A 26,659-nucleotide genomic window follows, 5' to 3' on the forward strand; every position below is an offset into this window, starting at 1 on the left:
AAATTTTTCTAAATGAACAATAGAGACCTTGTAGCCCTGGGCTTTAAGCATAGATTTCAAAACTTGGAGAAAGAGGTCCCCCTCTTTGCTCCCTCCTTGTGCCATTAGTTTTACTCCTGACTATATGTCTTCATTCCTAAACAGAATAGGTGCACACCCTAAAACACAAAGTTTCCCTCACCTGTTTCCAAGAAGTTTCTCCACACTCAGGTCCCTGTCCAGGCGCCACTTGTAGTATAACAGTAGCCAAAGGGAGACAGTGGAGAAGAATCACACCTGGGCTGGCCCATGGCTCACTCGGGAGAGTGTGGTGCTGATAACACCAAGGCCCCGGGTTCGCATCTCATATAGGGATGGCCGGTTAGCTCACTGGGTGAGCGTGGTGCTGACAACACCATGTCAAGGGTTAAGATCCCCTTACCGGTCATCTTTAAAAAAAAAAAAAAAAAGAAGAATCACACTTATGGGGTCAGGAGGACTGTACAGGCTGCTGACCGGTGAAGCCCCTTAGTTTATTTTAGGTTCTTTTTATAAGCCAGAAAAAAATAACATATTGTACTGATTAAGCCAGTTATGTCTGGTACAAAGCTGTTTATAGAACACTTCCTCTTGCCATGGTGCTTGAAGGTTCATGGCTAACTACTTATCAGCAAAATAAGAGCATAAATTCCTCATTTGCAAAGTTCCCAGGGCCCGAGGTTCAATCAAAGGTCAGACCTCAAGGGGAGGGAGACGGGGGAGGTGGGCAAACAGGAAGCCGGCCTTGCTGGCTGGCTCCCTTAAAATAGCAAGGACTCTGTCAGCTTGCTATCTAGTACACCACAGTCAGACCCACTGTCTGCTTCCGTGTTAGCTTTAAACTTTAGAAAAAAGATTGTCTTCTTAAGAGACAGTTTGGTAATAATGGTCATACAAATGTGCATACACTAGGAGCATAGGGAGAAAGCATGTAGTGTAATACTTTAGGCTTAAAATATTTAACAAGATATAAAGAGGTTAGAGTGGGACTAAGGATAGGAATCCTAATGTAAGTCACAATATTTGTTACGCTTAGTGCACGTATTCATTAACCAGTTATGCTGGGTTCCATTCAGAAAACCTTGTTAACACAGAATACTCACATGCATAAGCCCTACCTGGTGAGGGGCTACTCTGTGCACTGTAGGCTGTTCAGCAGCAGCCCTGCCTCCACCCACTGGATGAAGTAGCATGTCCCAACCTGCAGTTCTGATGACCAAGTGTCCCCAGACATAGCCAAATGTCCCCTGACAGGAATATCAGCACTCATTTAATGGAATAGTCAAAAATTTCTAATGTATTTTTAATACTATACTCAATATATCTATTTAAAAATTTACACCCATATTACATAAAATGTTGAAAGCTTTACTGAAAGCCTTGACACATCAGTAATATTTATAAAGGTTCACTTTATTCTCAGCACTTAATGAGACGTCCCTGCCTACTAAGGTGTCCCCGATGTGTTGTTTCTCCGTGACGTCTTTCAATTTTCCATAAACTGACCTCGGTATAAGGAGGACAGAGATCTCTCCCATGTGAATCTTCTCATGTACAAGGACTGAAAAGTTCACAAAGTGAATGAGCTACCATGCTCTAGTTGTGCTGTGATGCAAACACATGCCCCACATGTATGACTCGGTACAGTGGGTATTTTATTTCTCACTTGCATAAAGTACAAATGGATGGTTTGGGGATAAAGATGAGATTTATGCTCTCTCCAATGAATTCCTTCTGACCTTAGACCATGGTAGCCTTCGCCCACCTGTAGCTAGCAAGGCAACCCTAGGATCATCCCCACTCCAGTCCCAGTGGACAGGAGAAACAAGGGAGGATCCCATGGACATTCATTTCTACCAGGCTTGGAAGTAATGTTCATCACTTTTGTCCATATTTCTCTGAAAAGAGCGCAGTTACATGGTACCACACACAAAAGGGGAGGCAGGCTAACTCCATGATCAAGAGAAAAGAGAGTGGTCTTTGGGAAGCACACAGCCAGTCTCTGCCACGCAGGATTTCTCCCGTGTGTGAGTTCTCTGATGTGTGTTGAGGTTCGACTTCTGGGAAAACGTTTTCCCACAGTCATTACATTCATAGGGTTTCTCCCCTGTGTGAGTTCTCTGATGCACAGTGAGAGTTGACTTATGGTAGAAACTTTTCCTACATTCTTTACATTCATATGGTTTCTCTCCTGTGTGAATTCTCTGATGTTCGTTAAGGTGTGACTTACTATAGAAGGTTTTTCCACATTCATTACATTCATAGGGTTTCTCTCCTGTGTGAATTCTCTGATGTACAGTGAGGTATGACTTACGGCAGAAGGTTTTCCCACATTCATTACATTCATAGGGTTTCTCTCCTGTGTGAGTTCTGTGATGCACAATAAAGTCTGACTTATGGAAGAAGGTTTTCCCACATTCGCTACACTCATAGCGTCTTTCTCCTGTGTGCATTTTCTGGTGTTCAGTAACGTGGGATGTACTGTAGCAGGCTTTCCCACATTCATTACATTCATGGTTTCTCTCTCTCGTGTGTGTTTTCTGGTGTTCAGTGAGGTGTGTCTTACTGTAGAAGATTTTCCCACATTCATTACATTCATGGTGTCTATCTCCTGTGTGAATTATGTGATGTCTAATAAGGTCTGACTTAGGAGAGAAAATTTTCTCATGGTCATTACATGCATAGGGCTTCTCTCCTGAATGTGTTTTCTGATGTACTGTAAGGACTGATTTATTAATGAATGATTTCTCACATTCACTACATTTGTAGGGTTTCTCTTCCTTTTGTACTTTCTGGTGTTCAATGAGTTGAGACTCTTTATAGAACATCTTCTCAAATACATCACATTTAAAAGTTCTCCTCCCTACCTGAGTCATCTCTTGGGCAGTGATAGCTGACTTATCACAAGCTCTCCCGTGTTCAGTATATTTACAGGAGGTCTCTCCCATATAAGCCCTCATACGTGACAATAACATTGGCTCTGTGTTGAAGGCTTTCCCTTGTCCACCATATTCAAAAGGCCCAGTTAGAATCTTCCGATGCTGACCATGATGTTCAGGACACCTGTGGGATTTCCCAGTTATATTACGCACATCAGATTTCTCTTCAGTGTGCCTCTCATCATGCTTTCTAGACAGAAGCATGTTCTGACATTCATTAAACTCCTCAGGCCTCATTCCTGAATGGTTTCCATTATTTATAATGAGATTTGAAGTGTGATTTGAGGTCAAATTAAATGTCTTTCCTAACTGAACTCTCTCTTCAGTTGACATGTTATTGCTGGTAATCACAACTTGCCGCAAACGTGTACGGTGACTTTCCTGGCTCCTTTCAATTAAGTCATCGATGTTGACTGTCTGGACATCTGAAATGAGAAAAAGATAACCACATCTGTGAATCACATGAAAGCATATCTTATGGAAGGCCCATGTAATGGTAAAGAAGTTTCTTCCTACTCTGGTGACATAATAATTTATACAAGTCAACAATGGGTATTGGTTTTAAAGTATATGGTTTTTCCTCATGCTGACTTAATGTAATAAATTACATTAACAGATTTTCTAATGTTAAATTGTTTTCCTTTGCTGCTTTAAGATTTATTTAATTCATGAAGAAATGTGTGTTTAAAACATTGACTTCTGCCTCAACTAAGTTGTTATCACTTACAATTTTTGCTCCATTCTTTTTCTCTATTTTCTTTTTATAACAACAGTGACTGTCTAATGTTGATATATTTTTATCATTCTGCTTTGCAGGTGTCAGGGTTTCTTGGATCAGCTCCTTGCAGAGTGTGGGTGAAATCGATTTGTCTGTCACCAAGAAGGAATATGGCTTAAGATCAAAGCTTGGCACAAATGTTGGTTTAGTTCACTGTTCCAAGGGGAATGGCTATAGGAATCTGGAGGTTTTTCAAATACATAATCTATTCTTCCCCACACTAGACAAAGACAGCTAACTGCAAATTCCTAACCTTACCAGACTTTGTCTACTTCTTCAAACTGTAACAATTAGAGGAAGGTCCAGTCCACCATCCTGGCCACCCCTCTCTGCTGGTCTAAAGGATTTGGTTCTGCAACCCAGGCGGTGACCACCCTCTTTGAAAATTGTTTTCTGGCTTCTCTGGACATTGACAGCCCTGGCATTCTCCCCCTAGTTTCTGGTAGACACTTATCTTCTTGATAATCTACTGCTTCTGAAGCCTTTGGTCTTCTGCACTGGAATTTCAGTTGTCTCTTACCTTTATAGAAAATGGAGTCTCCTGTGCATTTTTCATTCTCTTTCTTGTTTTAGAATAATTTCCACAAAGAGAAAGAGAAAATGCTAACTTCAAACTCCACACCCAAACAATTCTGTTTCTCCTCCCAAGCCTAGAACCACCTCTTCCCACACTCATGTGCCAGGTCCTCCTTGGCTTCATCATTTCTGATATCCTGGTACACAAGGCTCACTCCTGGAATTCTTTCTCCATTTTATCAACTACCTAGGTGGCCTCCTCTTAAGCTAACAATTTCAAAATTTGTATCTCCAATAGTGATGTCCATTCTCAAATCTAGATTTTATATTCACCTCTGTGTTATGTCAAAATTGGAAAAGAGTTAACTCTAACAGAAGCTATGCCAAAGTAAGTGCTTATTAATCCCCTAAAATGGACTTTTCCAATCATCCTTCCTACATTATCACATCCCATTTTTCTCTCTCTGGCTCAGGTTAAATATTCCCTGTGGTACTTATACCACTACTCAGCATATACTATTTTGTTTCTCTCTCAACAGGATGCACACTTTTTATTAAATAGGTACATTACTCTGATCATTGCTATTATCAATACAACTATAAAATTACCACTGCTTAAAATATGCTTGACTAAGATGTGTTCAAAGAATAAGTGAATTTCTGGATAAATGTAAAGAAATAGAAAGAAACAACAGTCCACGAAAATAGAGGAAAAGAGGGCATCTGAGAGAACTGAGAAAATAAATAGCAAAGAAAGATGTCTAAGAAGAGGAAGGTAGGGATTAGACTTTGGGTAACTATGAAAAATATTCAGCAAAATAACAGGTGGGGATATATGTGAGACAGTCCTCCTTGGAGACTATATAATGCTCAGGTTTGATGTATACAGACCAGACCTGAGGAAGAAATTGGTGAAAATAGGGCAACACGGCCCACATCTGCTGGGCTCTACTCTTCCCAGCCTACCTGCCCAGTGTGCGCTGACTGACCTGGGAGGCTCTGGTTTGGGGGTTGCTCTTCTGACCATGGCTCTGCTCCTTTCTCCAGCTTGAAGATCACCTCAGGTTTAATAATGCAGTGTCCTGTAAATGAGAAATAATGTAGGACTTTGCAAACTGGTAAGCCAGATCCTTTGAAGGGTGACAAGAGCTTGGCTTCAGGAACTATGCAGGAAGTGGCCAATTTGAACCTTTCATTAGAGAAGGGGACACATTCTTCATAAAATAAAATCTTAATAAACAGCATTAAATCTTATAAATGGTTCTCATATTTACTAAAAAAAAAAAAAAAAAAGGAAGGCGTATTCCTGATGTTACTGTGGAGTTTCACTCACCCAACAACACCAGGCTGCTGTAGGTATCCAGCATCACATCCCTGTACAGGGTTCTCTGAGCATCATCCAGATCCTGCCACTCCTCCCAGGTGAATTCTACAGCCACGTCCTCAAATGACACCAACCCCTGTAACAACACAGTTCTCAACTCCACTTACCAGCCATCGGGAACAAAACAGGAATCTTAGAGTTCAAACTCATGTGTTTGTGTGTCATATGTATCTTATGTATGATGCAGGTTCTTTGAACTTCATATGGTTGGAGAAAGAAAAACCACAGGAAAAAACTCCTGTCACTGTAATAATTTACTAATTAGTAAAAATACTATTTCAAAGCTCACCTTATTGATCTACAACCTTCCTTGATGATACAGATAAAACTATGAATAAAATTCTCCTCCTCCAAGGAGTTTCTAACCTGGTGTGAAGACATAAGTATAAATACACACCTGGGATAATGTATTAGATGAACTAATTTAGACACAAGCTCAATGCAGACTGGGATTAAAAAAAAGGAGAACAGATAGCTCTATTTTGTATTATAAGGTTGCACTTCCCTGAAAAGCCAAAGACATTCAGCTCTTCCACGTGCACCACATATTCTCATGAATATGAGGAAACATCAAAAGTCCAGTCACAAGAAAACAAAGAACCCACACCACGTTCATGGAATTAACACAGCACCATGCCTGGGTGAATGATCTGGGCTATGAAGAGAGATGAACACGATGTTGAAGAAACTGATTTTGGAGTGATTCTGCACTTAAATATTTGCCTTAATCCAACAACAAAAAGTTTTATGTGCTTATTTTTAATAACTCATAAATTAAAAGCATGTATGTAGGCATCCCCTGATTTTCTTCCTACATGCCAACAGATTGTTTACCCCAAGGTGAACTCTCCCATTTCCGAAACCACAAGGTATAAATGATGAGGTCCTGTAAGAACAGGTGAGTTAGATGACCAGATTTGCATTTTAATAGCAGAAAACTGAAAAATCAACAACTCTTCTTGGATCTGTAAGAGACAAAAGGACACAAGGCAAACTGCTGCCTCCAGCACTGGAGAGACAGACAGGAGAATACAGGGAGTCACAGCTTACAAGAGCAGAGACTCACCTGCAGAGACCACCATGGGAAGCAGTGCCAGGGTAGGAAAACCTGAATTTAACTGATGATCTGCTGGAGGCTCAGTGTGAACAACTCCTGGAATTAAAAACCCCAGAAGGACCCAGTCATAAATGGGCCACCACAATACTGTGAAACTGACGTCCAGGAGCTCAACCAGATTCCTACAGTAAATAGGGGGGAAAAAAAACAACTCTGCTCCTGCATCCACCTGTGGGAGGGGCAAAGGCAAATAATTCTGAAATACTGCAGAGCACTCTGCTCTTCTCAGCAAGGCTGCCCTTAGGAGAAACCACTTAACCAGAGCCTAACCTACTGGTTAGTATGATCAGACCCCAAATGACCTGGGTGAGGGGAAATACCCAACTTCAGCCTACTCCAGCTATCCTGTCCCACCTAAGAGGGAGGAAAACGACAAACTGTCAAGTCCACAGTTCAAAGGCGGAGGCTTACTAAAAGAATGAGACCTGATTATGAGACTACAGAACATTTCAGCTATGGATTGTATCTCCCCAAAATTTATATGTTGAAACTTAATCCCCCCTGCACTAGAATTAAGAGGTGGGGCCTTTGGGATGTCATTAGTTCATGAAGGCAGAGCCCTATTAGCTAAAGGGAGCTTCTGTGTCTCTTCTACCATGTGAGGACACATAACAGGCACCACCTGTGAGGAATGGTCCTGGGCCAGACACCGAATCTCCTTGCACCTTGATCTTGAACTTTCCAGCCTCCAGAACCATGAGGAATAAATTTGTTGTTTATAAATTATTCAGTCAATGGTATTTTGTTATAGCAACAAAAATGAACTCAGACAGCATCCCCTCCCTCCCCCCACATTACTGAATGCACACATACCGCAGTTCCTTCTACCTAGTACATCATATGTAGCTATAAAGAAGAAAACTACAAGGCATTCTAAAAGATAAAATAATGCAGTTGAAGTGACACAGCAAGAATCAGAACCAGAAATGGCTAGAATGCTGGAATTATCAGACAAGTTATTTATTAAAACTCTGATCAATATGCTAAGTGCTCAAATAAATAAAGTAGACAGAATACAAGAACAGATGAGTGATGTAAGCAGAGAGAGAAGTCCAAAAAAGGAACAAGAAAGAAATACTAGGGATCAAAGGCACTGCAAAAGAAATAAGAATGTCTTTGGTTGGCTTATTACTAGGCTGAATATGACTGTGGAAAGAATCTCCGACCTTGAGGATATGTCAATAGAAACTTCAAAAACTGAAAAGCATAAAGAACAAAGACTGAAAAGAACAACATAATATCCAAGGACTGCGGGACAACTACAAATGTGGAACAGAGTATTGAGAAAACCAGAATAGAGTGAGAAAAAAAAAGAAGAAATATTTGAAACAGTAATGTCTGAAAAATTCCACAAATTAATGTCAGACACCAAAGATACAGAAATCTCAGAGGACACCAAGCAAGATAATGCCAAGAATTCACACCTAGACAATCTACAAGAAATCAAAGATAAACTCTGAGCATAGCCAGAGGGGGAAAAACACCTTATCTATGGAGGAACAGAGATAAGAATTATATCCAACATCTCTCTAGAAACCACATAAGCAGAAGAGAGTGGAGTAAAACATTCAGAGTGTTGTGAGAGAAAACCCACCAACCTAGAATTGTGTACCCTGTGAAGCCATCATAAAGACTTTCTTTCTCTGGCCAGAAAAAAAAAAAAAAAAAAACTTGGGGGAATCTGTTTCCAGTACACATGTCTTACAAAAAATGTTAAAAGAGATTCTTTAAAGACAAGGAAAACATATAGATGAGAAATCTACATAAAGGAAGAACAATAAAGAAGAAATACATGGAGGTAAAACATAAACTTTTATTTTTCTTATTCTTTTTTTTTTTTTTTTTTTGTCATTTTTTCGTGACCGGCACTCAGCCAGTGAGTGCACCGGTCACTCCTATATAGGATCCGAACCCGCGGCGGGAGCGTCGCCGCGCTCCCAGCGCAGCACTCTACCGAGTGCGCCACGGGCTCGGCCCTATTTTTCTTATTCTTAATTGAACTAATAGATCTAACGATTTGCACAGTAACAAATGCAAATAATATGTAACAATGCAAACAATTATGCACGCTTATATATGTATATACACACATATACATAAACACAAACACACATACAGATGCATTCTATAAGTCAAAACATGACAACTATCATATAAGAGACTGGAAGACAGGTGGGAGGAATTAAAATTATTTTATTATTTATAAGATAGCCACAGTACTTGTGAAGTGGTATGATGTTATTTTTAAATATACTTGAATCAGTTGTAAATGTATATTGAAAACTCAATGCCAAGCAGTAAAAAAGTAAAAAAAGAAAAAAAGAAAAAAAGTATAACTATTTTTTTTTAAAAGTACGAACTGGTTGGCTTGGGTACTTAGAGTGCTGTACTAATAACACCAAGGTGAAGAGCTCAAATCTCCCTACCAGCCAGCTGTCCCACCGCAAAAAAAGAAAAAAAAGGAAAAAAAGGGAATCATATAAAATGCCAATTACACCACAAAACCTGAAAAAGAATGGAAGATAAAAGTAAGAACACAAACAAGGGAAATAAATAGAAAAGAGTAACAAATATGGTACATATTAATCCAATTATGTCAATAGTCATTTTGAGTGTCAATGATCTAATTGCACCAGTTAAAAACAGAGAGTGTCAGGGTGGATCAAAATATAAGACCTAACCATAAGTTGTCTACAAGAAAACCACTTAAGATATAATGACACATATGGATTCAAACAGATAGAGAAAAACATACAATACTAACCCTAACCAAAAAAAAAAAAAAAAAAACAGGAGGAGCTATGTTTATTTCAGACAGAGCAAACGTCAAAGCAAGGACAGGTATCAGGGACAAACAACAGCATTACTTCATGATATAGAGCTAATTGTACAAGAAGACAATGAATTTATTTTTTGGGTAACTGGTTGGTACAGGGAGCCAAACTCTTAACCTTGGTGTTACAAGGCTGCACACTAACCACCTCAGCTAACTGGCCAGCCAGGACAACAATTCTTAACATGTATGTACCTAACAACAGATTGGCAAACTATGTGAAGCAAAAACTAATAAAACGGCAAAGAGAAATAGATTAATCTGCCATCACAGCTGGAGATTTTCAATACCCTCTATCAGAAAAACAGCAGGCAGAAAATCAGTAAAGAAATAGTTCAACAAGATAATTCATCTAACTGTAACTGAAACCTATAGACTTACTTCACCCAACAGCAGAATTCTTCTCAAGCTCACATGGAATAATCACCAAGACAGACCACATTCTGGGCCATAAAACACGTTCTGACAAACTTAAGATAATAGAAATCATACAGTGTATGCTCTCAGACCACAATGGAATTAAAGTAGATATCAGTAACAAAAAGGTAACTCAAAAATCCCCAAATAGAGTGAGGTTAAACAACATACTCTAAAGAATATATGGGTCAAAGAAGAATGCAAGAGAAATTTTTAAATATTTTTAACTAAATGAAAATGAAAACACAACTTATCAAATTTCTGGGATACAAAAAAAGCAGTGCCTAAAAAAAATTTATGGCACTGAATGTGTATATTAGAAAAGAAAGAACTAAAATCAATAATCTAAGTTTCAAACTTAGGAAACTAAAAAAAGAAGAGTAAATTAAATCTAAAGTCAGCAGGAAAAAAAGGAACAATAAGAATTAGAGCAGAAATCAATGAAACTGAAAACAAAAAGTCAACTGAGAAAATCAATGACAAAACAAAGCCGGTTCTTTTAAAAGATCAATAAAGTTGATAAGCCTACAGCCAGGCAAACTAAGAAAAAAAGACAGAGAACAGAAATTTCTAACATTACAAATGAAAAATGAGACATCACCACAGACCCTGTGTACACTGAAAGAATAATAAATGAGAACTATCAACAACTCTCTATGCACACATTTGATAACCTAGATGAAATGGACCAAGTCCTCAAAAGACACAATTTACGAAACACACACACAAAAATACACTGTCTTAATAGGCCTATATCTATGAAGGTAAATGAATAAATGATAAATAATCTTCAAATTGAAAGCACCTGACCCAGATGTGTTCATCAATGAATGTGACCACATTTAAGGAAGATATTATACCAATTCCCTACAGTCCATTTCAGAAGATGGAAGCAGACAGGGTACTTCTTAACTCATGCTAGGAGAACAGCATTAACCCAATACCAAAACCAGAAAACAATATTACAATAGAAAACTACAGACCATTCTCTCTTATGAACACACTAGTAAAAATCCTCAACAAAATTTTAGCAAATCGAATCCTACAATGTACAAAAAGAATTATGCATTGCAGCCAAGTGGGATTCGTCCCACACACTCAAAGCTGGTCCCACATTTGAACATCAACAAATGTGATCCATCACACCAACAGACTGAAAAAGAAAAATCACTTGATCTTATCAATAATAGATGTACAAAACACATTTGACAAAATCCAGCACCCATTCATAATAAAAACTCTCCATAAACTGGGAATGCAGGAAAACTTCCTCTACTTGATACAGAATACCTGTACAAAACTACAACTGACATCATACTTAATACTGAGAAACTCAGAGCTTTAACACAACATTAACAAGGCAAGGATGGACCCTCTCACTACTCCTTTCAACATCCTACTGGAAGTACCAGCTAATGCAAAAACACAAGAACATGACAAAAGCAATACAGATTGAGAAGGAACAAATAAAATGATCTTTGTTTTCAGATGTCATGATTGTCTATGCACAAAAACCTGACAAAGAAAACACAAAAAATCTCCTACAACTAGTAAGTGACTATGACAAGACTGCAGGACACAAGGTTAATAGACAAAGGTTAATCACTTTTCTCTATACCAGCAATGACCAACTCAAATTCAAGATTAAAAATGTAATACTATTTACATACACTCAACACACAAAGTACTTAAATGCAAATTTAACAAAATATGTACAAGATCTCTATGAGGAAAACTATGACATCCTAATCAACAAAATCAAAGAAGAATAAATAAATGGAGAGATGGCCCATGTTCATGGACAGGAAAACTCAGATATTTTCAATATCTGAGTTTTCCCCAACTTACTGTATAGACTCAATGAAATCCCAATCAAAATCCCAGCATGTTATTCTGTGGATACCAACAAACTAAACTGGATTCTAAAATTTATATGGAGAGGCAAAAAACCCAAAATGCCCAACACAATATTGAGGAAGAACAGAGTTATAGGACTGACACTATGTGACTTCAAGACTTACTATGAAGGTACATTAATGAGACAGTGTGGTATTGGACAAAGAACAGAGAGCCCAGAAATACACCCACATAAATACAGTCATCTCGTCTTTGACACAAAAGCAAAGGCAATACAATGAATGAAGCAAAGTTACTCTTCTCAACAAATGACACAGGGACAACTAGAAATCCACGGCAAAAACATAAATCTAGACACAGACACATAAATCATCACAAAAATGGACTCAAAATGTATCAGACTTAAATATAAAATGCAAAACTATAAAACTCTACAAAATAACATAAGAAAAAGACCCAGATGATCCTGGGTAATATGACTTTTAGATATAACATCAAAGTCAAGATCCACATGAAAGAGATGACTGATCAGCTGGACTTCATTAAAATCAAAAACTTCTGCTCTGCAAAGGACGATGTCAAAAGAGTGAGATGACAAGGCATAGACAGGGAAAATATCTGCCAAGTACACATCTGATAAAAACACTGTTATGCAAAACATACGAAGAACTCTTAAAACTCTACAATAAGAAAATGGGCTGGCTGGTTAGCTCAGTTGGTTAGAGTGTGGTGCTGATAAAATACCAAGGGACAGGATTCGATCCCTGTACTGGGCAGCCACCTCAAAAACCAAAACAATGAAACAACAACAAAAAGAAAACAACCTGATTTTAAAAACTGACCAAAGATCTTAACACATATCTTACCAAAGAAGATATACAGACAGGAAATAAACATATGAGAAGATGCTCTGTATCATACGAAATTAGGGAAGCACAAATTAAAATAACAATGAGACACCACTACAAACCTAGTAGAGTGGTCAAAATGTGAAACACTGAAAATACCAAATGCCAGTGAGAATGTGAAGCAACAGAAACTCTCACTCATGGCTCATGGAAATACAAAACCTTACAGCCACTTTAAAAGACAGTTTGGTGGTTTCTTACAAAACTAAACATACTCTTATATTAACATCCAGCAATTGTGCTCAATCGTGTTTACCCCCAAAATTTAAAAACTATTGAGAGCCTAAAAAACTATAAATAGATGTTTATGGCAACTTTATTCCAAACAGCTAAACTATGGAAGAAACCAAGATGCCCTTCAGTAAAATGGATAAACAAACTGTGGGACATACATACAATGGAATATTATTCAGTGCTAAAAAGAAATGAGCTATCAAGTCTCGAAAAGATATGGAGGAAACTTAAATGCACAGTACTAATTGAAAGAAACTAGTATGAATAAGCTACTTACTGTATGAATGCAAACATATAACAATTTGAAAAAGGCAAAACTATGCAGACGGTAAAAAGATCACTGGTTTGCAGTGTTTGCAGTGTTGGGGGGATGGGAAGAAATGAATTGGAGAAGCACAGGATTTGTAGGGCAGGGAAAATACTCCGTATAGTTCCATAAGGCTAAATACATATCATTACACATTTATCCAAACCCATAGAAAGGACAACACCAAGAGTGAACCCTATTGTAAACTACAGACTTTGGACAACTACAATGTGTCAATATTGGTTCAACAATTGTAACACTCTGGTAGAGCATGTTGAAAATGAAGGAGGGTCTGCATAGGAGGAGTCTTCAAGGTTCATGGAAAGATTCCTGTTACTTTTGCATTCTATTTTCCTGTGAACTTTTTGAAATACCCTCCTAGGTAGAGGTAGGAGGTGTGTAGAAAATCTATATCTATACACCTTTCTATCAATTCTGCTGTGATACTAAAACTGCTCTAACAAAATACTGTAGGTTTAAAAAAAACCCGACCACCTAAAAACTTGTTTGAAATAAAAAATCAATAATAAAAGACCTTCATATCTGTAATAAAAACTCTCAATAAAAATGAATGGAAATAGAAAATGTGAACTATCCATGCAATGGAATATTCTTCAGCCTTAAGAAAGAAGGAAATCCTGCCATATGGAACAACATGCATGTAACTGGAGGACATTGTGCTAAGTGAAATAAGCCAGACAAGCATCAGGACTTCTGTGCATCAAAGGTCGCAATCAACAGAGTAAAAAGGAAACCTACAAAATGAAATAAAATAGTTACAAAACATATATATCCTAAGAAGTTAACATCCAGAATACATAAAGAACTCCTACAACTCAACAACAAAAATGAAATGACTTGATTTAAAAATGGGCAAAGGACTTGAATTGACATTTCTCCAAAAGTGATACATAAATGGTGAACCAGAATATGAAAAGATGCTTAACATCACTGATCCTTAGAGAAATGCAAATCAAAACCACAATCAGATTATCACTTACACCCAATAGAAAATAACAAATGTTGAAAAAAAAGGAACGCTTGTACACTGTTGGTAGAAATATGAAAATATGAAAAATACTAGTGTCTCCTCAAAATATCAAAAATAGAATTACCATTATCCAGCAATACAATTTCCATGTATATATCCAAAATAATTGATATCAGGGTCTCAAAATATTTGCACATGCATGTTCGAAGCAGCATTATTCACTCAGACAAGGTGGGAAGCAACCCAAACATCCATCCACAAATGAATAAACAAAATGTGGTATATGAGTATACATACAAAGGAAGATTATTCAGCCTTAAAAAGAAGGGAAATCCTGATATATGATGCAACATGGAAGCTGGAGGACATTATGCAAAGTGAAATAAGCCACTCACGAAATGACAAAATTTGTGTGGTCCCAATTTTATCAATCAAATTTTCAGAAGCACAAAATAGAAAGGTGATTGCCAGGGGCTGGGAGGAAGGGGGGAATTGAGAGTTGAAAAAGTACAAAGTTTTCGTTTCCCAAGATAAAAAAGTTCTGGATATCTGCTGCACAAAGTTAAGTATATCTGGATATCTGGATATACTTAATGCATTTTCTACCAAAAAGCATGTTGAAAAGGATAAATTATAAGTCACCCTTAAATTCTATTCCTGTGTCCTGGTGAACAGCCAACTGAAATGCAAGACATTTCAGACCAATGCCCTATGAAAGTTCAGTTAGAGGGCCGGCCCATGGCTCACTTCAGAGAGTGTGGTGCTGATAACACCAAGGCCACAGGTTCAGATCCCTATATAGGGATGGCTGGTTAGCTTACTTGGGAGACCGTGGTGCTGACAACACCAAGTCAAGGGTTAAGATTCCCTTTATCGGTCATCTTTTAAAACAAAAAAGAAAAAGAAAAGAAAGTTCATTTAGGACCAGGAAAGGGAGCCAAAAACAGAGTTTTTCTGTCCTTGGCCTCTAAGAATTAGAGAGCAACATATGGAGGCAGACCCAATCGATCCCAAAAATCCAATTAGACTAGAGGCTTATGGAAAACAGCAAGTGTCTGAGAGATATGTAGTCACCATTAGGAGCCAGGACCCCAAGTCCAGATAGGAAAGCAGTTTTCATGTTTCACTCAATAAACCAGCCTGGCTAGGAGTCAAGACAGACATGCCTCCTGCCAAAAAGGGCTCCCTACGAAATAGTGTTACACAGATAGTTCCAAGGGATTATCACTGAGCCATGGTGTGTGTATCTGAAATTATCTTAGTATTTACTAAAACTTGCTTGAATATAAACTCCGTGAGGGCTGGGATCTCATCTGGTCTGTTAACTATTGCATCCCCACTGCCTAGATCTGTGTCTAGCACATAGTGGGAGCTCAGCATATATGTTTTTTAATAAATAGGGTTCAAGGAACTAAAAAACAAAACACAAATAAAAACAATAGAATCGCTGGATAGCAATAAAACCATTTTTCATCCCATTTTCCCCAGCAAAACATTTAAAAGAATGACTCTATAGAAAGATCAAACCCAGCGTTTGTGTTAAAAAAGATAAAAGAACAAAAATATTTTCAGCATCCTAGGGGCCTTAGGGTGTGACATGTAGATAATGCCTGGTAAGCAATAGAGCTTGTAAGGCTGTTGTCCCAGAGCAGCCCTGGACAGACGGGAGGCTAGAGAACAAAGGGCCTGTCTCAGAGAGTGTGGGGGTCAGTTTGGTCTATTGGAGTTTAGCACACAGGAAGCTCACATTTTATAAAGAAATGATTACACTGAATCACTTGTTGTACCAACAGGCCAGGGTCAGAAAAAAAACACAAAGAAGGAATTAAAACCCCAACTTCCTAAAGCAAGAAATATGCAGAAAAGCTGGACAACCACCAACTCATGCATTTAAAAAGCGTAATGTTGACACAGAATGGTGAAGGCATAAAAAGCAGGGTGAAGAGGCATGGGGCGTCTTTCTCATGGACAAGGACTAGACCCAAATCAAAGAACTGCAGCAGGTGCCCGATGGGAATAAGTGACTGGTCACACCAGTGCCTGCACATGCCTCCCCTCCCCCCAAACCTGTCTGAAGGGAAGTGACCACATGTTCATGCCAGTCTCCTCACTTGTGCTGGCTGTGTGTGGAGGGGCAGGTGACAGGCCACTGGACCTGATTCAGTTGGGCTTTCAGCCAGTTCCATAACAGCAAAAGATTCCTGGGGTTCTTAAAAGGGGTAAAGTATATTTTGCACCTGAGAGAAATGCAAATAATTTGTGGCCAGAGGTCAAACTGTGGTTTATTAAAGATTTCTGAAAATTCTTATTATTCCTCTGATTGAGAGATGGAATCTAATTGCCCTCCTCTTGAATCAGGGCTGATCCTAGTGATGTGCTTGAATAAGAGAATGTAGTGGAAGAAATGCTCTGGGACTCCTGAGGGGAGATCAGAAGCCTCGCAGCTACTGCCTGTATGTCTTGGACCCTTGCTCTGAGAGAAGCCAGACAAACCTGACTACCCTGAGATGCCAGACTGTGAAGAAGTACAACCTGGCCACAAAGAGAGGGCTGACTGCCTGCCCAGTGTCCCAGCTACTAGTGTCCTTCCAGCAGAGACCAGAGACATCATGCAGCAGCCAACCCACACTGCTCTGTCCAGTTCACTGACCCACAATGTTGTGACATGTGATAAGAAGCAATTCCTGTTTTAAGCCACTGTTACTGTACACGGTTACACAGCAGATAACTGGAACGCTGGAAAAGTCATTAGCGACTGCAAGTAGTACCTCCACTTTAAACGTGGAGTGTGCAGATTTCAACTGAGTATCGGCTTCAAAACAAATGAATACAGCACTGTCACGTTTCATGTTAGACCTCAAACTATAATTCTGAATTTAAAATGTTCAGGTAATTAGGTTGTTGCTTTTTGGGGGGTTTTGATTTTTTTTTTGGCAGCTAGGCAGTAACTTTTGGTTCTTAACCAACTATTAGCTACAGTTCTTGTCCATAACATACCTATGACTGATGTACACACCCATTTTTCCTTACTTATTTTTAAGTGGTTACCTGAAATAGAATTAAATACAACCTGTAAGAGTTTGCAAACACGACAGGTCTTCTTGAACTACAAACATACAATTGTATATGAATAAAAACTAAAGATAGAATCAATGATGTACATTTACATAAGCAAAAGGTACACACCATAAAAATCTGTGCTTCTTATTTCTATTCTTTTTATTGACAATTGTTAAAACATGTCGCACTAACTCTTGAATGCTTTATCTCAGTGGACTCCTAAGGATGTCACAGGTGCTGTCTACAAGCACAGTTAACCAGGCATTGAACCTCACCTCCAGCAAACACGTCCTTCAGATTTTACCAAAAGTGACATTCCTAATGTAACAAAGGTACCATGTCTGAGAGCGCCAACAGCTCCTCCCCCTACCCTGACACTGCATGCAGACATGAGAATAAAATGTAAAGAACAAACAGAAGTAGCAGGACTTGACATCAGAGGAGATTAGACCTAAGAGAGAGGGAGCACAGGAGAAATCTAATTTTAGTGCACTGGGTCACTGGCTGGATGGTAGTGATACCATATGTAAGGGATGTGAGGAGGATATGGTTTTCATTTTGGAATTTTCTGCCTCAGGTGCCTTCTGGATAGCTACAAAGAAGCTTTCGATAGGGAGTTAAACTTATGGCCAAAAGTCTGGGAAAGGGGTACAAGCTGGAGAGAAACAGTTAGAACCACCAAACCACAGAGGGCTGAATGGGTCAAGGAGAACTGCAGAGTGAGACAAGTGGGGAACAGGATAGAGCACTTGGATGAGCTAAGCTAAGGAGAAGAAAGTCAAAGAATTGAGGGAGAAAGAGAAGGCACCATCAGTGAGGTCATAATGGAAACAACACTGAAGAACGCACAGGAGAAGATTATGAACAGTGGTTTCTAATATGACAGAAGACTCCAGTGAAGCTCATTTGACTATAATCTAGGTTATCGGTGAGCTTTAGAAAAAATAAACTAAGACTACACTGAGTGGGCCAAAGTGCAAATGCACAGTGGGAACAACTGCCATAAACTATAACTCTGGGGCCAGCCCCGTGGCTCACTCGGGAGAGTGTGGTGCTGATAGCGCCGAGGCAGTGGGTTCAGATCCTATACAGGGATGGGCGGTGCGCTCACTGGCTGAGCGTGGTGAGGACGACACCAAGCCAAGGGTTGCAATCCCCTTACCGGTCAGGAAAAAAAAACCCCAAAACTATAACTCTGAACATTGAGCTGCATAACCTGCATGTACAGATGAAGTGAGAAAAGCGTGTGCAGATTACCAGGTGAGGCACATGTAAAAAAGAAAAAAAAAATGTATGGAGAGGTATATAAGCACCTGTGGTGGACTCAATCCTCCAGATATTCCAGGTTTTATCCATGAATCCAGTATGTCCGCCTTCCAAAAGCTGTCCAGCACCACCCTATTTTAGCAACTCCACAAAAACCTTACATGAGGTGTGCTTTAGCAGTAGGTTACCATTTCCACTGCTTAATGCTTAAAAGTGCTTATCTCCAAGTTGGTACTGAAAAACTTTCCACTACATCATCTGTGTGACCAGTGAAGACAGTGTTCCAGCAAGTCTTCATGTCCCATGAGAATTTAGTATGCTCTCTTCTTAGGTTCCATTCAAATCATGTAACAAATGAGACTGTCTTTTTGTAATGACGTGAGAAAGATCAGGGACAAATCTGCACTAAACTTAGAGACTCTAACTTCTAGAATCTACTTCTATCAATGTTCCAACTTGATCTTATTTACGTACGTTTCGTTCAAGCCCAGATTTTCTTATTTCTACTTTCCCATTTTAATTCACAGACCCCATAAAGCTAATAAAATAAAATGTAAAACAAAGTGAGGAATAACTAAGCAACAACTCACCAGAGATTTGTCCATTTTCTGTTGCTCTTGGAAGCGCATGGAGCACACTGGCAGCACAGCTAGGAGAGAAGGGGAATGGAGTAGATTAAGGAGAGAACTGGTGTGGCTTGGTGCCAGATTCTCCTGCCCAAAATCCCCTACACGTGAGCTGAAAAAGACAATAGAAAAAAAGAGAATATCCCTTTACACTTCAGTAAGGGGCAACAAAAACCCCATGAAAGATGCATCTACAAGTACAATAATTGGTAGATATGAGACATGATGTAGCAACAATTAACTTTACTTAAGGATATAGTTTAATAACTTAAACCAAATAAAGTAACATTATGTCTTCACTTAAATTAATATTACAGAAATATACTTGGGCTGTATTAACTATCTTCCTATTCATAATCCACACAGGACTCCATATGAGTGTTTCCACTACAACTCATCTTACTTTTATATACCTAAACATCATGCAAGTATGCACGTTGCAACCCAACGTTTTTAGTCCATGTGATGGAGTTTGCATGTCTTGTCTCCTCCAAAACTCATGTGGAAATTTGATCTCCAATGTGGCAGTGTTGGAAACTGATTGATTCATGGGGGGTGGATCCCTCATGAATAGACTGATGCTCTCCTTGGGGGACGGGGGATTAATGAGTGAGTTCTCACTCTATTAGTTCCTGCAAGAGCTCGTTGCTTAAAAAGACCCTGGCACCTTCTCTCTCTCTCTTGATTCCTCTCGCCATGTGATCTACTCGTACTGACCAGCAGCCTGCCACTTTACGCCATGAGTAGAAGCAGCCTGAGGCCCATGCCAGACGCAGCTGTCCCAGAATCATAAGCCAAATAAACCGATCTTCTTTATAAGTTACCCACTCTCAGGTATTTCTGTTATAGCAACACAAAACAGACTAATATAGAACATTGGTACCAGGAGTGGGGTATTGCTATACAGATACTTGAAAATGTGGATGCAGCTTTGGAACTGGGTAATGGGCAAAGGTTGGAGGAGTTTGGAGGACTCAGAAGAGAAAAAGACGAGGGAAATTTGGAATGTCTTAGAGACTTATGTGGTGGCGAGCAGAATGCTGATAGAAATGTGGACAGTAAAGGCCATGTGGATGATGAGGTCTCAGATAGAAATGAGGGACTTATTGGGAAATAGACAAAAAATAACCCTTGCTACACCACAGCAAGAAGCCTGGCTGCATTGTGTCCATGCGCTTGGACTTTGTGGAAGTTGGAACTTAAGAGTTGTAAACCAGAGCATTTGACCAAAGAAATTTCTAAGCAGCAAAGCATTAAGGACGCTGCATGGCTACTTCTAACAGCCTACTCTGAGTTATGGCAGCAAAGGCATAACGTAAAGGCAGAATTTAAAAGCGAAGCAGAGCATAAAGTTTTGGAAAATTTGCAGCCTGGCCACGTGGTAGAGAAGTGGAGAGCAGGAGAAAAATGCAAGGGTGAAGCTGATAAACTGTTTGCTAAAGACACTATCTTGGTGGTGAGGCAGCCAAATGCTAAGAATCAGGACAATGGAAAAAATGCCCTAAAGGCATTTGAGAAGTCTGGAAGGGTGCCCCACCCATCACAGCCCCTGAGGCCTAGAAGGACTGAGTTATCCTGGAGGACAGACCTGGGGTGCAGCTGCCCTCGGGATCCTGCTCCCTGCATCCCAACTGTTCCCACTGGAGCAGCCCTGGAGAGTAGAGGCCTGAAACCTAGGTGGTGTCGTAAAGTCTGCAGGCCATCAGGACATGCGAGCAGTGGAGGTGTGGCAGCCTCCACCCAGATTCCAGAGGATGTATGGAAAAGCCTGGGGGCCCAGGCAGAGACCTGCTGCAGGGGCAGAGTCACTACAGAGGACATCTACTAGACCAATGCCAAGCAGGAAAGTGGGGTCAGAGCCCCCAGAGAGAGCCCCCACCAGGGGAACGTTTAGTAAAGCCAATGCAGCAGGGCTGCTGCCAGGACCCCAGAATTTCAGGGCCACTGGTAACATGCAACGCAGGCCTGGAAAAGCCACAGGCACCAGCATGGCCCCCTGGGCTGTGCCTGGCAGAGCTGTGGGAACAAGGCTGCCTGATGCTTTGGGGGCCCAGATGCCCAATTGTACCCAGGATGCAAGACTTGGAGTCAAAGAACATTATTTTGGAGCTTTAAGACATAATGTCTGCCTTGCTGGGTTTCAGACTTGTTTGGGGCCTTTTCTCCTTTCTTCTGGCCTATTCCTCCCTTTTGAAATGGAAATGTATACGCAATGTCTGTTCCACCACTGTATCTTGGCAGTAGATAAATTTGGTTTAGTTTTTCAAGTTTACAGCTAGAAAGACTTTTGCTTTTGGTCTCAGATGAGACTTTGGACTTTGGACTTTTAAGTTGGTGCTGGAGCAAGCTAACACTTTTGGGACTCTTGGGATAGAATGATTGTATTTTGTATATGAGAGGAACATGAGTTTTTGGGGGCCAGGGGCAGAGTGATGGAGTTTGAATGTGTTGTCCCCTCCAAAACTCATGTGGAAATTTGATCTCCAAGGTGGCAGTGTTGGAAACTGATTGATTCATGGGGGCGGATCCCTCATGAATGGATTAATGCTCTCGCTGGGGGAGGGGGGATTAATGAGTGATTTCTTACTCTATTAGTTCCTCTGAGAGCTCATTGCTTAAAAGACCCTGGCACCTTCTCTCTCTCTCTCTCTCTCTCTCGCTTCCTGTTGCCATGTGATCTGCTTGTACCCACTCGCTGCCTGCCACTTTCTGCCACGAGTAGAAGCAGCCTGAGGCCCATGCCAGACACAGCTGTCCCACAATCATAAGCCAAGTAAACCTCTCTTCTTTATAAGTTGCCCACTCTCAGGTATTTCTGTTATAGCAACACAAAATGGACTAATACACCATGATTACATAGAAAAAAAGGTACATAATTTGTATTTCTTGTGGTACACTGTTCATGTGGTAATGTTTCCCAGTGACAGGTCTTCCTGTGTCCAAGCCCTCATATAGTATGCCCTGATAATGAACTGGGCTTTACCATTTGATTTGAAATGTGATGTGAATATAGGTTCAAAAACTAATTGCCAATACTGCTTGTCTTCTTGGACACAGTCACAGTGTGGAGAAGCCTGGTGCTAATCTGTTGGAGACACAGGGCCTAGCCAAGATTCAGCACGAATCACCAGGCACACAAGTGAAGTCATCTTAAACCAACCAGCCTCAGTCAAGGCACCAGGTGACAAATGCCTCATCTGTGATCCAGGCAACACTAGCATAGGAACTGTACAGCTGAGTGCACCATAAAATGCTGACCCACGGGACTTCAAGCAGATAAAATGGTTGGTATTTTTTAAGCCTGTAAGTTTTGGTAGGTTCTTTATGCAGGAGATGCAAACTGACATATCTAAGCCACCAGAACACAATATAGTTTTAACAACATTAGTGGAGAAAAAAGTCTTCAATTACCTGTCAGATACAATCAATACGACTCCACCTACAAGTTTTGAAAATCACAATGAATGTAACTGGATGAGTTACAGTGAGCTTCCTGTCACTAAGAGATGCCATGTGAATCATAAAAAGCAATTGTGGGGCCAGCCCGTGGCTCACTTGGGAGAATGTGGTGCTGATGACACCAAGGCCACGGGTTCAGAGCCCTGTATAGGGATGGCTGGTTAGCTCACTTGAGAGAGCATGGTGCTGACAACACCAAGTCAAGGGTTAAGATCCCCTTATCAGTCATCTTTTGAAAAAAATAAAAAATAAAAATGAACAACTAAATAAAAAGCAATTGTGTGCACTTCAGTAAACTATGCTTTAGGCTTTTTTCCTGCATAAAAAGTCTGTTTACTTAAAAAGAACACAAGACATAAAGTGTCTGTTACTTAAAAGTGAGCACTGTACTGCACATTATTTACATTATAACAAACTGCTTCGTAGTAGCAATGTGATGCAGTCTAACCTTCTCAGTTTACGGGTTTTTTTTGTTTTGTTTTGTTTTTTGGTGCTGACCGGTATAGGGATCCGATCTCTCGACCTTCGTTTTAGCAACACCACTCTCTAACCTTCTGAGCTAACCAGTAATGTAAAATAAGGTACCACCATTTTCCTGCAGAATTTGATTTCAACACCAGATTACTGCCATTAACTGGGAAACACCTGTGTTATTGCTATCTTTTGAGGTCACATAATCCACAGCAAGTGTTTGGGATAAAAAAGAACAGGGTTGTTAAAGGCAAGGTAAGTTCAAGCATCGTTTGTTCTAAGTTGATTTCAGTGTCCCAAAAATAATCTCAAAAGAAAACACACACTTGTTTTGATGTAAGTATGGAAAAATGGATAACGTCAGTGAAAACAGCCGAAGAGTCAGGATGCCTAACATCTACAAATCCTGTGGCCTTGGGCAAGTCACGTCTTGTCACATCCAACTTTTGTTACTCTTTCTTACAAGACAGAAGTACCTTGGCAAACCCTTCCTGAACTACCAGGAAGAACTATGAGAAAAATGGAAGCATCAGCATATCTCTAGATGCCAAATTTAGCGATAGGCTGGGTTTGAGGGAACTCAGACACTGGAAACAGTGTGCGAAGATTAAAGGAATGGGAGTGTGTTTAGCGAGCACTGCAGGCAGATCCTCTCGGGTATGACAGGTTGTTCCTCCACCCCAGACCAGGCCTTCAAGCCTCTTCAAATAAGTAACTTTCCCCAGGTCCTTGCCTAGCCTTCTCAGCCAAACTCACCTGTCCCTTCTGAAAGTTGGTCCAAACCTTCCAATACCACCCAGTCTCTGACAGGTATTGAATGAGGTATTATCAACCAACTCTTGTGCACTCTGCGCACTAGGATCAATAATGGCTTGGGGTGTGCAAAAGCTAGAATAGTCACTTTTCTGGGGCTCTCTGGCCTATTCTCTGAAGAGCTACAGAGAGGGTTCAGGCCAGAAGGCTGTTCTTTCAAGTGGGATTCTTATTCATAGGGCGCACTCCGTCAAACTCTGTAACCCCCACTTCACTCCAAAGAACCCGGACCATCACCCAGTATCCCCATCTCCCTCCTAGAACTCAGTGTCCCTAGAAACTAGTACGGGTGAAAACTTCCGTAAGCGCAAGCCAAGGGTGCTAGGCAGGCTACACGATGCAAGAGGAGACCAGAAACTCCACCTGCGGAAGAGGCACCAAGAAACCCCACAGCACAAATGCACAGGAACACTCGCCCTGCAGTCCGCTGCCACCTCCCCGGGAACCTGGGGCATCGCACGAGCACTGCTGACGGGCTCACCTGACACGAGGGTCGGCTGGCAGAGCTGGAAAGTGACCTCCCGCACTCGCGCCGTCTGCAGGACCCCCTTTCCGTTCCCGGGGCGCCTGGAAGCGGTTCCCGCACACGCGGAGCGCGCGCCCGGCCTCCCCGCAGCGCCGTTCTCTGGCACAGCAGCCGGCGGACGCGCAGCCCGGGCCGCCCCTTCCCCAGCCCAGCCCGGCTCCGCCGAGTGCCGGGGCGCCCGCCCCGCTCCCCAGGGCCCCCAGGCCTGCGGGGCTCCGCTCTCAGCCCCGCACCACCTTCGGGACGCAGAGTCCAAGTTCCGAGAATGAGGAGCAGCCCGTGGCTGGAACAACCGCCTGTCGCTGCGGGGAAGATGGCAGCGGCTGATGGAGCCACGCATGCGCAAGAGGCGCCCGTGACAGCCCTTCCGGCGGCGCTGTGCTGGTGACGTCACTGGGGGTGCGACGGTATTTCCCGCAAGCCTCTGCGGTGCTCCCGTAGTAACCTGCAGAGAGTCCTCTGACCAGAGACCCGCGCGACGGCTCGGAAGTGGTCTGTGTCCACGTGACAGCGCGGGACGCTCGGGTTCTTTATCGAATCCTGCTTTGACAACCTGGGACATGATGGGGAAATTCAAATGAGGGCCATTAGTCGACGATATGGTAACGTTACTTTTAGTTCTTATACAGGTGTTGCTGTTATAGAACTCACGTCTATTTCTTTTTTTTTTTTTTTTTTAAATAAAACATGCTAGTTTAAAGCCAGTTCTACTTTATGCAGATGCATTCTAAGTGAAACCGAGGGGGTACCCATCCGGATACCGCCCCCCAGAAGTTCATGAAAATGAGCAGTGGCCTTGGTCCCTCAAGCTGACAGCGATTTAAGCTCTGGGAACAGGGCTCCCAACTAGGGACTTGGGATTTATGACCAGTAGTTGGGGAAGGGGCTACAAAGAAGGCAACTGTGCGAGCAGCGGTGTCACCTGAGTGATAGGAGGGACCACAGCACAGGGTCACTAAGTTCTGGGGACGGAAAACAGTATCTCGAAACATGTCCTCGAGATGTCCTCACAGGACAGAAATCAGGACTTCCCAGCCCTCGGAATGTGCTGACTGGAGGTGAACTGTCAGGAGACAGGGTTGGTAGGAGCCGGATGAGCGACAGCAGAATCCGAAAGCTGCTTTTTTGTCCCTGGACGTCCTGCTTCTATGTCCTGGGAGGCTCAGCCAAGCAGAAGCGTCACCAGCTCCCTGCACAGCCCCTTCCCGGTCCCCGACTGTGAGCTGTGGGGAGCTCAGGATTTTTCCGAGCACTAGTGACCTGATTTCCATTACTTGGCCTTGTCATCAAAGCTTAATTCCCCTCACGAAACTCGGTGTCAGTGCTTTGGCTTTGGCCGCACATGGGTGAACGGACCCGAGCTTCGTTCGGTTACATCAGGTGTGAACAATCAAGTCTCTGCTTTACTTTTCTTAAGAAACAGCAATTACTATGGTAACTCTCTTCCCACTCATAGAAGGTGTTTGTTCTCAGCCACTGAACTAGTTCTCTCGTCTCCAGGGGATGACACTCGGCGGGGAGAGCCAAGCGCGGACGGGGCTCCTGGCCCCGGCCTCTGACCGGGCGCTGGAACGTCTGCAGCCCCGTGGGTCCCTGGGTCGCCCGCGTGCGGCCCTCTCGCTCCCGGGCCCCCAGGCCGTGTGGGCTGCGTTCCCCCGCACGCCCGGGGCACCACGCACAGGGATCCCCCTGTCCGGGCCTGCAGGCTCCTGAAGGTCCCCTCTGTCCCCCGCATGCCCGGGGCACCGCGCACAGGGATCCCCCCCTGACGGGCCTGCAGGCTCCTGGAGGTCCCCTCTGTCCCCCGCACGCCCGGGGCACCGCGCACAGGGATCCCCCCCTGACGGGCCTGCAGGCTCCTGAAGGTCCTCTCTGTCCCCCGCACGCCCGGGGCACTGCGCACAGGGATCCCCCTGTCCGGGCCTGCAGGCTCCTGAAGGTCCCCTCTGTCCCCCGCACGCCCGGGGCACCGCGCACAGGGATCCCCGTCCGGGCCTGCAGTCTCCTGAAGGTCCCCTCTGTCCCCCGCATGCCTGGGGCACCGCGCATAGGGATCGCCCCCTGTCCGGGCCTGCAGGCTCCTGAAGGCCCCCTCTGTCCCCCGCACGCTGGTATCCACGCTTCCGTCCCTGGGACGCT

At 42.1% G+C, this 26,659-nt stretch overlaps 1 protein-coding gene across 1 annotated transcript; it reads right to left on the bottom strand.

Moving 5' to 3' along the window:
• Positions 1-1,410: 1,410 nt before the first annotated feature.
• LOC134387486 (zinc finger protein 717-like) lies at positions 1,411-25,082 on the bottom strand. The gene is made up of 5 exons (XM_063109942.1): positions 24,476-25,082; positions 19,216-19,274; positions 5,585-5,711; positions 5,241-5,333; positions 1,411-3,382 (listed from the first exon to the last, which is right to left on the bottom strand). The coding sequence occupies exons 1-5, from the start codon at positions 25,080-25,082 to the stop codon at positions 1,977-1,979; spliced, it is 2,292 nt and encodes a 763-aa protein (XP_062966012.1). The 3' UTR covers positions 1,411-1,976.
• Positions 25,083-26,659: the final 1,577 nt, after the last annotated feature.

The sequence above is a fragment of the Cynocephalus volans genome, chromosome 10 (genome assembly GCF_027409185.1).
Source record: "Cynocephalus volans isolate mCynVol1 chromosome 10, mCynVol1.pri, whole genome shotgun sequence".
Taxonomy (NCBI): domain Eukaryota; kingdom Metazoa; phylum Chordata; class Mammalia; order Dermoptera; family Cynocephalidae; genus Cynocephalus; species Cynocephalus volans.